At 35.2% G+C, this 13,508-nt stretch overlaps 3 protein-coding genes across 3 annotated transcripts; all 3 read left to right on the top strand.

Moving 5' to 3' along the window:
- The first annotated feature begins 5,550 nt into the window (after positions 1–5,550).
- Positions 5,551–7,045, top strand: LOC117783520. The gene has a single exon (XM_034620944.1). The coding sequence runs from the start codon at positions 5,647–5,649 to the stop codon at positions 6,853–6,855; it is 1,209 nt and encodes a 402-aa protein (XP_034476835.1). The 5' UTR covers positions 5,551–5,646; the 3' UTR covers positions 6,856–7,045.
- A 492-nt stretch (positions 7,046–7,537) lies between these two features.
- LOC117784133 (leucine-rich repeat-containing protein 40) lies at positions 7,538–8,362 on the top strand. The gene has a single exon (XM_034621786.1). The coding sequence runs from the start codon at positions 7,589–7,591 to the stop codon at positions 8,300–8,302; it is 714 nt and encodes a 237-aa protein (XP_034477677.1). The 5' UTR covers positions 7,538–7,588; the 3' UTR covers positions 8,303–8,362.
- A 452-nt stretch (positions 8,363–8,814) lies between these two features.
- Positions 8,815–9,316, top strand: LOC117784616 (dynein light chain roadblock-type 1). The gene is made up of 2 exons (XM_034622412.1): positions 8,815–8,897; positions 8,967–9,316. Exons 1-2 carry the CDS (start codon positions 8,860–8,862, stop codon positions 9,271–9,273), a joined length of 345 nt encoding a protein of 114 aa, XP_034478303.1. The 5' UTR covers positions 8,815–8,859; the 3' UTR covers positions 9,274–9,316.
- The last annotated feature ends 4,192 nt before the right edge of the window (positions 9,317–13,508 follow it).

The following is a 13,508-nucleotide window of genomic DNA, read 5'->3' as shown; positions in this document are numbered from 1 at the left end:
AATATTTCATAATTAATATTTAATATTTTAATATTAAATTAAAAGATTAAACGAACTAGAACACAATTGTAAATAGTTGTAAAATTATAAGTATTTTAATTTATTCAATCTAGCGTAAAGTTGTAAACATGATCATAAACATGATTAATATCTACCCGAAATAATAAGCTATGCTCATCACTGAACTTTTAGGGTATACCATTTATCTAAGACTAAGCTACAAATATTTATATCTTGTTTAAATTCCCCAGTTCCAGAACAAGCACGACACATGACGTTGCTTTTCTTGGTGCTTTTGACTACGTTGTTAACACGTGTTCAAATCATAGAAGCATAAATTTAAAGTAGTTTTGAATATCCAATACGAGTATGACTATGGGGAGCAGCAGCCCCAACGCCATTGTTTGATAAATTGCTTCCAAAAGCCAACTCTGTGGGCATTCCTGTTGCACAAGCACAAGAACTGGTGAATGCATGTATACACATATTCTCTTCTTTGTGAGTGCCTCAAAAGCAATCGTGTTTGGGTCTTGTTTTTACATAGAACCATGCAGAAGCATTTCCGACTAAGACCTGCAATTTAATGACATGTTAGGGTCCATTGGTGTTTGCAATCTGAGAATTCTACTTCTTGTCGTTTCAGAAGGAGAATTTCATTTCAATTATTTTCAAAATAACTTAAGTAAAATATAAATTCTGTGGGAAAGTCTTTTATGACTTTCGCATGGGAAACTTTGCTAACAAATAAGGAAACAAAAACTCTTATATTGATTTAAATGGCGACAAAGTTGTAAAAAACAATTTGACAATGACAAAGCAAATGCCCCGAGGCTTTCTCTTTTATACTCTCTGCAAAGTTAAAAAAAAATATGTTAATAATGGAAAGAATATAAACGATTACTTAACGCCCAAATGCACTGCTATTAAAATATAATCTGCCTTAAAGTCTCAGCAGCAGAAAATGAAGATGAAGCGAATTTAGATTTAAACACTTTGTGTCGGTTTGTGGTAGGGGATTATTAGGCGCCGGTTCTTACAAGAGCATTAGCTTAATTGGCTTCTGGCCTGGCCGTACCATCTACGGCTATGACTAATAAAATTGTTTCGGGATTACACGTATACTTAAAATTTTATCTCATCTTAAACATGGCCGTATTTAACCTTTTGGTCTTTCTTCTTTTTACTTTCGTTCCAGAGCCTTTACACAAAAGGTAAGCTTCTTACCTCAATTTAACTCAAAGCCGTTGCAAGCAGCATTTCAAAATTTCGGGGTGGGTAAAGCTGACAACACCAACCTTGGAATGCCTTTGACAGTGCCTTTATAAGCACTAAAATTAGATTAAATATTTTTGGTGGCTTAAATCTTAACACCTTGCCTTGTTGTTAATTAAGCGGCCTGTTAACGGATATTCCCCATTTATGGCTGCTACCGAGACATTAAGTCCTTAAGGGGCTGTGAGCTTGATTTGTCAATTTAGTTAATTAGCAGCTTCAAGAGCTGCTGACAGGACATTAATGGGATTAATTAACTGATGTCTTTATGTCCCAGCAATTTGTGGATCAATGTGTAAGGAAACTTGCCTGCATGTATGTGTAGGAAAACTACGAGCAAACACATATCCCTGCAAAGCATCAAAAATACTAACTTCAAGGCCTTATACTTAATTGATTAATTGAAGCTAACCCGAAACTAAATACCCTAGCACTCTGTCTTCATTTTAAATGAGTTGTCTGAACCTTTTATCTCGTCAGATGCAATTTTTTTTATCACTAAAGCTTCGATGTACAGATCAGGAGAGAACCCACTCACATATGCTATTTGCGTGACATTTTTGTGAAACCGTCTACATGGAAATCCTCGAAAAATTCCAAAACATAAAGTGCTTTCAGAGTTGAACTGCAATAAAATATGACGGAATGGTTCAATCGACGAATAGATACCCTGTCGATTATAATACATGTACATTATAATCTCTGTGAAAATAATTATATGATCTACTCAAACAGGAAATATCCTGTCAGGTAAATTATTAACAGCTGTTATTGAAACTTTAACAATACGACTAGGTTGATACTGATTATAAAAATGTTTACACTTCAATTACACGCAGAACTGTAATGAAATTGTCTGTCTGCTGTATTATTTTGTAGGGTATAATATGTGGAATCCTGTAAGTTGAGACGCGTAGAACATGACAAGAAAGAGCGTCAAAGCGTACAACATAAAATCACATTTATACAGTCAAAGCATTTATGCTCCATTATGCTCTTAACTTTCGGTTGTTGGCTTTTGTTTCCATTTTGGTAGCCGCCATAAAAAACACACGCAAAAATATGAAAACATATAAGCATAAAACTTGATGAGTGTGTGCGAGTCTGCGTGTGCGAGTGTGTGTGTGTGTGTTTGTGTGTCTGTCACACAAGACAGCAAGGTCAGACGCATTCTCAGCTGTCCCCAAATGGTTTTACATACCACACAAAATCATAAGAAATAAAATAAATGTGCAGACGAGAAACAAAAGTTGAAGTCAGAGAATGCTTAAAGTGCTTCAGGCCAAAAATATATATTTTATATTGAGAGGGGAAGAAGCAGACCGAACTTTGCGGTTGCCTAAAAGCATCGTCGAGTGAAATGAAATGAGTCGTGTCTGATGCGAGTAATCTGTGATAAAACTCTGTAAAAGCAGGGCAATAAAATACTCATATTAAAGGTGATGGCAACTGCAATCACGATTGTAATCTGATTAAGCATCTGCATTTTAGTTTACAATTATTTTATTTATTATAGTAATTAGGGAGAATATTTAATTTCATATATTATTTGAGGCAAAATAAAATGAGCCTAATTACAATGAAATATTTACAATAATAACTATTGTATTTAAAACTATTGAAATAAATTAGATATTTGTATCTTAAAAAGAGAATAAAATGAATATAATTAATTTAAAACTAATCAGCAGAGATCTAATACAGTGGATGAGAATTTTCCAACAGTCCTAGACTTAAATGCTCAATCGTAAATTCAATTTTCCATAAAATGAAGTTAAGTGAAATATTTGAAATTTAAAGTCTGCATATTTCGCATTGCAGTTTGTTGGTCAACTAAATAAAGTTGTGCGAATGCGAGACGACACTTATGTATAAATTTGATTATATTGCCAGAGAGACTGACTGCCACTCCTACTCTATTGTAGGAGTACTCCTCTCTGGTTGATTACATTTACATTTGTGAGTCAGTCCCTCAGCTGTTGGCATCTTCATTGTTGACACATTTTCAAGTTGTGCATTGCAACATGAATACGCGATGTATGTGGCATGCAAATAATGTACACAGAGCAACAATCGCTTGCTAAGTCAGACTGACAGTGCCTGACAGTCAGTCAGTTAGTCAGCCAGACAAACAGACGGGCATAAGTGAAAATAAGTAAAAATACAGAACTTGAATAGTTCTTCATGACACACACTCGAGGCACAGCATCAAGTGGCATGGTTGTCAGAGCTGCTGCAGCTGTGTGGCACTTGAGAACAAAAGCGCTTAAGAGGTTTGCCATCTACAACAGTTGCCTCACTCTTACTCCTACGCCCTTTGCCTGTTCAATCATCCTCCATGTCAGTGTCATCATTGATTGTTGATTGATAAGACGTCGCTGATAGCCAGCTCTTACTGTGCTCTAATGTCACACTTTTCCCACTCATCTGTTGTCCTTGATCTTATTCATTCACGGTGTGAAAAGCGCTAATGTGCCACAATATGTGTGTGTTATTGTATAATTGTTCGTGCCACAGCTCATTATCATTCCGTTTCTGCCACAGACACGCACGTTCATAATAATAATGCCATTAATCATTTAATTGTTACCTCAAAATCTTTACCATATTAACATTCAATTAATGCAAATCGATTCAGTTTTTATTGTTTATGCGGGTACCAGATGCTGTTGATATTATTTAACGCAATTAATTATGCCAGCAAAGACAAAAAATCAGGCAAATATTTAAATATGTCAAAATTACAAGTATTTGACTAACAAATACCCTCTTGACTTCTCTGAATATATATATATTTTTTGTTACTATATGCACTAGAATATTACTTATACTTTGTAAATATCAATGTATCATTATTTGATTTATTTGATTTAAATTGAAATTATTAAATCTTATTTGGTTTAACTTTAATGAATAATACGGAAAACTGTTATAATGAAGTTTTAAATGCGAGTATCTAGTATTCAAATTGTCCATTAAACCAAAATAAATTTGTGAAAGAATTTTTAGTGGAACAATTTTACTCCTCCTCCAAATTATGGTTCTTTTACGAAAACAATTTAAAATTCTCGTTTAAGCTGCATGCTAAAAATCAACAAAACTGTGATAGAAATTCAGATAAAAAAAAATCGCAGATATCGTCAGTTTAATGAAATGCAAATTTTAATTAAATCAGTAATTATGTTTATACGCGTTTACATTATTAGGTAAACCGCAAATGTTTTTTTGTTTAACATTTTCAAGTAATTAATTGACGCTTGCCATACGTATTTCATTAATAAATAAGTAAATGAGTTGTTTTTTAGTATCATAGTAAATTTTAAATGAAAATATTAGCCGAATTTAAAGTTAACTATTTGTAATATTGCAATGACGACAGTTATAACAAGATTTTTGATTAAAGTGCGACTAATGTGTATTTTAAAGTAGTACAACAAGCGAGTAACATTCTACTCTGTGGTTATCTTGTGCACAGTTCATAAATGAATTCGCTTGTCATCAATTGATTGAGCATTTTGCAATCAAATATGCTATGCGAAAAACCGCATTGACTATTATCAACCTCAGGCTCTGAATTCACCTGCTACAAGCTGGTGCTGCTGCCTGCTGGCCATACAGATTACATGCATTTCTGGTTACCAATTTAGGTTCACTGGTTTTGATTATATATTCCCCTTAACACGAGTATACTCTGTAATTTAAAACTAGCAATAAGGGTATAATATGCTAATTGATGTGTTATATGCTTAGATATATTTTCTGCTTAATTCTCGAGCTAATCAAATTATTTCTAAATGACAAAATAGATGTTTATCACCTTACAAAACTTAAGTTCGATTTTGTAAAGGGTATTCCTGAGCTGAGCATATTTGTGGAAAGTTATCCGTGTTTACTGAGCTCTGCTTTATTATCGCTGCTGAATCTGAACACTGCCATGGGTTCGATTCGATTGACCTCAGGTTGCCTGACACGCATCGTCGGTCGTTTGGGCGAGTTTGACTTTCATACAAAAAAAAAAAAAAAGGTTTCTGTTTTCATTTGTAGTGTTGAAGCATTTTATCGGACAGTAAAGTTTTGCCACATCATTGAATTCAATTTACAGTTTGTCAGCAATCATTTATGTATCCTGTAGTAAGGATATCTTTGATTGTAACATTGTGTTGAATGCAATGAAGAATTAATAATATTTACAAGAAATTATTATTATTGTTAAATCTCAGTAATAGTTTGAAAATGATCTGAGCAAGCGTTGTATTTGTACATATCATAATCTCATATTAACTTCTAGTCAGTTCGAGTCCACAACGAGTTATTTGCATAAAAATTCAAGTATAAATTTTCAATTTGGATAGTTACAAGTAAATAAGTGCACAAATGTTTATAAGAGAGATTACACATCAATTGCGGCCCAAGAAGCCACCGCAAAGCACTGGCCAAAAAATGGCGCCATATGTGGCTGCTGTCAAGCGGGGACCCTACACGCTGACCCATCCAGTTTATAGTAATCCGGAGCCCGAGGATAAGAACGCCAAGATGCACAGCCATACCTTTAACATCAACATGAATGCCATGAAGAATAATCACAAATACCATCAGCGAGCGATTCCTGCACCGGTGAGCAAATCGCGATTGACCAGAATTAAATCCCGCTCCCACTTGGGATTGAATGAGCAGCGGGATTTGTATCGTCAGCATCGAGATCGCCTGGCCAATATCAAGGGCAAGGTGAACACCTGTTTGCCACCGCCCAAGCTGAAGCACACGGAGGGCAATGGCATGGAACTTTCCTATATGGAGATGCTCACTGCCCTCTATCGGAAAAGCAACAACACATTGCGCACATTCACCAAGTCACCGGACCGCTTGGCCGCCGGACGCTGGAGGAATGCCAGCGTAGCCCGGGAGAAGGAACGGAGACAGCAGGAGAACAACAAGAAGTTTAATGCAGGTGGCAATTTGTTTGATCCCAATTTGGGTAAATCGCATCGGAACAAGGCAAAGGTAGCCAAGGCCTTCAGCTATGAGGTGCCGATGCATGTGCTCCATCGATACGAGGATCTGATGAGCATCTGTGATGTGAGCGTGCTGTGCAAGCTGTTGCGTCCCCAAATCTACATGGACTTGGACGTGATTGGCACACAAATCAAGGGTCGCCTGGCCATTCAGCTCTTCACGGAGGCGTGTCCCCAAGTGGTCTTGGAATTTATGCGCATCTGCACCCATCAAGGCAATCAAAATATTAGTTTCACCCGCAATTTTGCTCCCATTTGGCTGGAGGGATGCATTTCCCTTGATCCTGAGCGCAGCATCGATATGAGCAATATTGAACATGATTTCGAAGTACTCAACCATGGCGTCGATGCGGGCATTCTCTCCTTTCCCAGCCGCTATGTCCGTGGCAATGCCCGGACTGCACTCACCTTCACCATTAGCTACAAGCCGTTGTCCATTCTGAATGGCAAGCGCATTGCCTTTGGCAAGGTTCGCAAGGGACTGCAGCTGCTGGAAAGGATTCAAGATGCCACCGCACATCTGGGCAAGAATCATCAACTCGTTGTCCTCAAAAGCTGTGGCGTGCTTTAAAGATTCTTCAAATCGACGAAATCGACGAATCGAAGAATCGATTGTGAAAATTTCTTGTAGAGACGAGTTTTAGCTAATTCAGCTATTGACGCTTACATACACGTTGTGTAGGGCTTATTATAGTTTTTAAATTTTTGAAATGCATGACACAAATATAAAATTGCATGTTCATTATTATTAACAACACAAATCTGAATTTTTTATTGCATAAACTACATTTCTGTTTGTAAAAAAATCAAAGGAATTTTTCTTTTTGCGACCAAACTTTAAAATGAATTTTAAATTATATCTCGTCTATCTCTTTATCAATATTAATAATTAGTAGCTTAAGCATCGCTTTAATATTTGAATTATGTTCAATCAGAAGTTGGAATCAGAATTTTAAAGTCCATTAATATATAGTTGCAAAAAAAAAAACAATCAGATTTAAAAATTAAAAAAAAAAACATTTTATATTTTCTTATCTGGTTTCCAACATGCTTCAAAAAAGTGGGTTTTTTAAAAGTTAAAATCTTGATATTACCTAAGCTCATTTTATTGAATATTAAATCAAACATTTTACCTACGAAAAAGTATTCAAAATGACTCTTTTTCACCTGAACTCATACGAGTATAAATAGAAATTCATAGTCTAGTCGCATTTAATTCGTTGTCTCTGATATAAATATCTGTATTTTTCTATATTTTCAATAAATAATCTGAAATTTTTTATTAAACCTGTTTTTCGGTTATAATGGTCGGTGATGGTTTAAATAGTCCCCGTCAGCAGGGCGGCAAAATCCAATCGCAAGAGAATGATCCACAATTTCCAGACAAGTATTCGATGCGTAACACACGAGTACTTAAAATGAATATGGGCCAACTGAAGACAGTCCCGGAACACATATTCGAGATCGCTTGCAATGAACTGGTCAATATTGTGAATCTTGAGAACAATCTGTTCACCGAAGTGCCTTATGATCTGCATTATTTGAGCGAGTTGCTAACCGAGCTGAACTTGGCCAAGAACCAAATCTCTTTCATACCCTCGTTTATATCGCAGTTCTCGCGTCTTCTTCATGTGAATCTGTCCTGCAATTTGCTGCGCAGTTTGCCATTGGAGTTCGCCGGTCTTCGAATGCTCTGTGAATTGAATATTTCGCACAATCGCTTTGATCAGCTGCCAAGATGCATCTACGAGCTGGAGAATCTCGAAACTCTTATCGCCAATGATAATAAAATCCGTGAAGTGGACGCCAGTGAGAATGGTCTTGGTGCCCTCTCCCGACTCAGCTATCTGGATTTGTCCAACAATGATATCCAGGTCGTACCGCCCGTGCTGGGCAACCTCACGAATATTGTAAATTTGCAGTTGTCTGGCAATCCTTTTCGTCAACCACGTCATCAAATTTTAGCAATGGGCACCGCCACCATTATGGATTATCTTCGTGGTCGCATTCCTCTGTGAAGGACTGTACAACTTTTAATTATCAATAGTAAAATATGTACAAATTATATGATATTTTAAAGAATAAACATTAGTATTGATATTGTAAGAAAAATAGTAATTCTGTAAGGGATATTATATAGGGAGTTCGAATTACTCTCAACCTATGCTATATATTTAGGAAATTTTTAAGAGATTTCTTATTCTCGATAAAAAAAATAAATAAATAAATAAAATTGAATTGAAACGTAATTCATATTTTAGATCATTCTGATATTCTTTCTACCTATCTATGCCATACATTAAGGAAATAATTAAAAGATTACTTGTTCTCAATTAAAAAAAATTAAAAAACAAAATTTGAAATTTAATTAATATTTTGTATTAATATTTTTTAATATTTAACTCTTATTTGTGATCCCTGCCATTTTCAAAAGCAGGACTCTCAAACAAAAAATATATACTTAACAAGTAGGCATTGATACTATTGATTAATTTTAATTGTTATATAGATCTAGTCTTAAAATTTAAATAATAGTAAGGCAAACAACTCAAAACTAAGAAATATAAAAAAAACTATGGCAGATGATAAACGTTCAACCGTAAACGTTGCACCGTGAGTAATAAAAGCTATGAACAAATTCATGTTTTAAATTAATACTTAATTGGGGATTTCCTATGACAGACCTGCCAAAGCCTATGACGACGATGCATTTGTGCATCATTTTGCAATTCGTGGCGCACGCGAAATAATCGTTATGGACTCCTCTGGCAGACCAATGCGATCCACGGTTAGCCAAAGGCGTTCCTTTGCCTATGCAAGCCATTTATACGCATTGGCGACCATGGCACGCAATGTGGTTAGGGATTTGGATCCATCGAATGACGTGACCTTTTTGCGTTTGCGTTCTGTTCGTCAGGAGGTACATATATCCATAAATCAGGAATTCATAGTTGTCGTCATACAGAGACTAAAGAAACAAAAAGAATAACTATTAATACAATACTTGTACGTTGATGTGTGTGTTTGTGTGTGTATGGAAGGTAAACAATCTTAATTTATACATATATTCAACAATTGATATGATTATTGCAATTGGAGATTAAAAACTTTGAAATTATTCGGCAAATGCGCAATATCGAGTATTATTGGTTTTAAGCTATAATTTGCATGTATTAAAAATGTTTTGGCAAAACACATATGAAAGCAAATCGTTTTCGATAATTTGTGTACAAATTAGTTAAACTAGCGAATTAGCCAAATTCATATCCAATTCCAAACGAGCGATGTACATGTTAAGTATACGCATCGTTGTCTGGGTTATAAGTATGTGTGCGGGTGTAGGTGGACCAGGCACGAGTCGAAACTCAATTAGCACGACACACTCGTTAGTCTATGCAGTTTGACATTTGGGACTTTGAATTGAACCCTGGTGATGTGTTCAGAGCTCCATTAAAAGTCAATCTCTTTTATGGACTGCTACAGATAAAATGCCAAGCAATCTTTGACTGCAAATTGCACATTTTGTTGGACCGCAAAAATCAATGGATAATAGCAATTAAACTTGCACGTTTTACTCGTGACTAGAGCATTTGTTTTTTGCCTGTCAATTTTGCTTTAATACCTCACACAAACATAGTACAGCAGAGTGTATTGTAGTTAAAGAATAGATGAAAATGTATGGACTGCTAGCATTTTGTTTGCTGAAAAGAAGGTACAGAGTATCTATTGGTCGAGCAATGCTCCCTAGTGCATACTTGTTTTGTTGCTCATTTTCTGGCTTTTAGTGCTTGCTCTGTTACCATTATTCATTTGTTGCAGGAAGCCAACGCAACAAAGTCAGAAAATGGAGCGTGACTCACTGTCCAAGCACATCTATAATTGTATATAAAACACATCGTATTTGTATAACCACATTGGCTTTTGTTTTGTATTAATTTATGCGTATTTATTTAACATGTTGCTTTTGGTTTTCCCCCATTTATCCGTTGGCTTTGAAATTGTATTATGTGTGCATATATGTTTTGTTGCCTTGTTTAACAATTGTATTAGCCATATTGTGCAAATATTAATGCAGGTGGGGAAAATTCGTGATATAGTGATAGGCAAAGTACCCACGGGTCTATTTATCTTTTTTAAACATATTGTAATCCGCAGCCAAAATAATTGACAAATATTGAAAAAGTTTCACATAAATGTGGGAATATAAAATATATTCATAGGAGTATTGTATTAATTCGGTTTATAAATATATTATTTTTATAAAAGCTTTAGTAACTGGAATTACTGAATCTATATTTTTGGCAAACCATTATTAAAGAGATATTGAGCATGAGAATCAGTTAGACACTTTAAAATTATTCATGCAGCTAACTACAATGTTCTTCTTTTCACAAATCAACAAATATTAAATTATATAAAGTTTATTTATAATAATAAGTAAAGCTTAACAAGACGTTGTCCATATCATAAATTGATTAGTTTTTAATCGTCTCAAGATAACAAAATACATAGATTAACTAGTCAGCAATAAAATATAGTTCTTTTCACATGGAGTTAAATTTTAATTGCTTTTCACAAGAAGGCTTACTATATAATATCGCAAAAAATCTGCAAAGAGTGGCTGCAATGGAGTAAACTGTACTGAATCCTCATTTATCATCGTACTGCCAAAAGGATAAAATAAAATGTTTAATATTGAACTGCGCTGACTCTTGAACTCTTGAAGCGACAACAACGTGATTAAGTGGACGAACTCAGCGACACATGTTGACATTTAATTTATTCGATTCGATATGATTCGATTCGGTTCGATTCGATCCATCGACATCACAACAAATTCCATGAGCTCAGCAACAGCAACATGATGCTGATTTTTAATGAATATTCAAGAGTTATTAATAATTAAAAGGGGTAAAAAGAGACGCATATGAAATATGAATGACTATGAGTCTGCAAAGTGTTATCAAAATATTGAGTATGCTTTCATAAATGTTCTTTAAAGTCAAGTCAATGGCAAATATTTGCGTTTCGTCCCACTGTGCGGCTTGTTACCGAAGCATGCATTGACCATGACACTGCCGACTGAATACCATCAAAATTGTCGTCGGGTTGTGACTTTCGAAATCAGTTATATATCGCCTGCAGGCACTTGGAATATTGTACCCTTAAGCCGTCTGACGTTGATGAAACGTGAAATTACGTATACGCACCGTTGACATTTTACTCAGCGGCTGTTATTTGACCAGACGTTAATAATTTGATTGATAAAAGTTTGACACACCATATTCACATGATATTATCAGTTGCTTAAAAAAGTTATTGAACCTTCAAAGTTAAAATTAATTGGTTAAAAAACCTACGCATATTCCACATTATAGTCTTTCTTTTTGGTTTATTATTAGAGACACTCTTCGAATGCTTAATAACTACTAATTAAATTTGTCATCCTGTTTCATCCTGTATTCGTTTGCTAACTCAGTTTCTTAATAGCAACACTAACACTATTAAGCAGTATTCTTCCAGGAAACTGGTCAACATAGAGTCCCATTACAGTGTCCATTTTGCACAACATTCATATGACTAATAGTCTTCCTTTTGCCACATTTATGGTGCATTCATCATGCGAAGCGTTGGCCGTTCAACATGTGTTGCCCTAATTAGTTCCGTACAGACCCGACGCCTTCTCTGGCTCTTTGATAGGCAGGGGGCAGTGGGGGGAGCGTGTGATTAAAGTGCCGTCAATAGTTATAAATGACAACACATTTATGAAAGTATTTTCGAAACATTTTTATTTGTCATTCACTCCCAATGTGCAATCAAATGTAAAATTGATTGCCTATTTACCGGAAATTTGTCAACTAATTAAACGATTTACAAAATATTTGATGAACATGTAATCGATAATTGCTTTATTTGTTTATTTATGCAAATGAGAGATAAATGAAGTCTCTGCTTATATTCCAAGGACAAAATCCTTTTGAATAGAGCGAGTATGTCACAAAAATTACACATACGCAACATTGCTCACACATTAATTCAATTATTTCTCACAAACTACATATTGTTATGCTGTGAATTAATAGCATCGACCATTGTAACTGAAAAAACAAAAGCCGTTTGCAATTTGCACTTAATATTAAAGCATTATTAATTTTAATTACATTCCAATTAAATCTCAATTTAACTATGTCCTTGAGCTCTATCGGCTTCCAGCGTCTTGGCAGCCGTTTGATTTAACTTGAATGCAATTACCGTGTATTAACTACTATTTAATGAATGGATGCAAAAACTAGAGTAGTACACAAGCCCATTGCCGACATAATTAAAGCATCAGCTCCTCGTACATACTCAGTCGAGACCAAGTGGCGATATGACAACGATTGGCTCAAGGGAGATATTCATTTTAATTGCATTTTATTTATAATTGCAGCTGTCCAGGTTTCGAAACAGCACCTGCCAATATCATATAATTATGCATTTCATACGGTAAAATGTTTAAGTGGCATATTTTAAGAAATTACAAGTAAAAACTTCGCTCAGACGGACTGACAAATAAGCTATATACTTCATAGGCTCAAAGATGTAGCTCTGGAGTTAGTAAAAAATAAGTTTTCTGACATAATTTATGCGAGAATTAACAGAAACTCAAATATTTTCAATACTCGTAGTCACTTTGAGCATGTAAGCAATTAATACTGCTTCGTTTCTCATAAGCTTAATTCTTTATTGAAATTGCTTGCCCATCTGCATAAATCTTTACAGTTTTATTAAGTTTTCTTCTACTGGATGTTTATCTCATAGTTTACAAGTCCAACTTTCTGCCACATTCTCGTGCAACGCCAAGACCTTCCATTTGCAAAAGAACAAAATAAACAATTCTTAATAATGCCAAAAATGCCGACGGGTTCACCATAATTGCATGCACTGGCTAAAAGAAAACAGCAGCCACAGCAATGAGTGGTGCCTATCAAGCCCACACACACACACACACACAAGAATAGACCCAGCGAGCATCCTATCTGTACCTGAGTCTATCTTCACACAGTTGGTTAACTGGGCTTATTTCAGAATAACACAAGTTGTTCCACTTTGGCCGTAAGCCAGAGAAACCGACAAATTTTTAAAACATAGTCAATGTTCTGCCACGCCCACATCCCAGCTACTTTGTACAGTGGAATTCACTGAGATACACAAAATGAAAAGGTTTCCATTTAATGCTTTAAT

This window comes from Drosophila innubila, assembly GCF_004354385.1.
Source record: "Drosophila innubila isolate TH190305 chromosome 2R unlocalized genomic scaffold, UK_Dinn_1.0 1_C_2R, whole genome shotgun sequence".
Lineage (NCBI taxonomy): Eukaryota > Metazoa > Arthropoda > Insecta > Diptera > Drosophilidae > Drosophila > Drosophila innubila.
The sequence above is the reverse complement of the archived record's forward strand: the minus strand, read 5'-3'. Positions and strand labels throughout refer to the sequence as shown.

Coding starts and splice junctions, on each gene's coding strand:
- LOC117783520 (XM_034620944.1), top strand. CDS start 5,647: ATGTTTATAAGAGAGATTACACATCAATTGCGGCCCAAGAAGCCACCG.
- LOC117784133 (XM_034621786.1), top strand. CDS start 7,589: ATGGTCGGTGATGGTTTAAATAGTCCCCGTCAGCAGGGCGGCAAAATC.
- LOC117784616 (XM_034622412.1), top strand. CDS start 8,860: ATGGCAGATGATAAACGTTCAACCGTAAACGTTGCACC. Junction 8,898..8,966: donor TCAACCGTAAACGTTGCACC/GTGAGTAATAAA, acceptor TTCCTATGACAG/ACCTGCCAAAGCCTATGACG.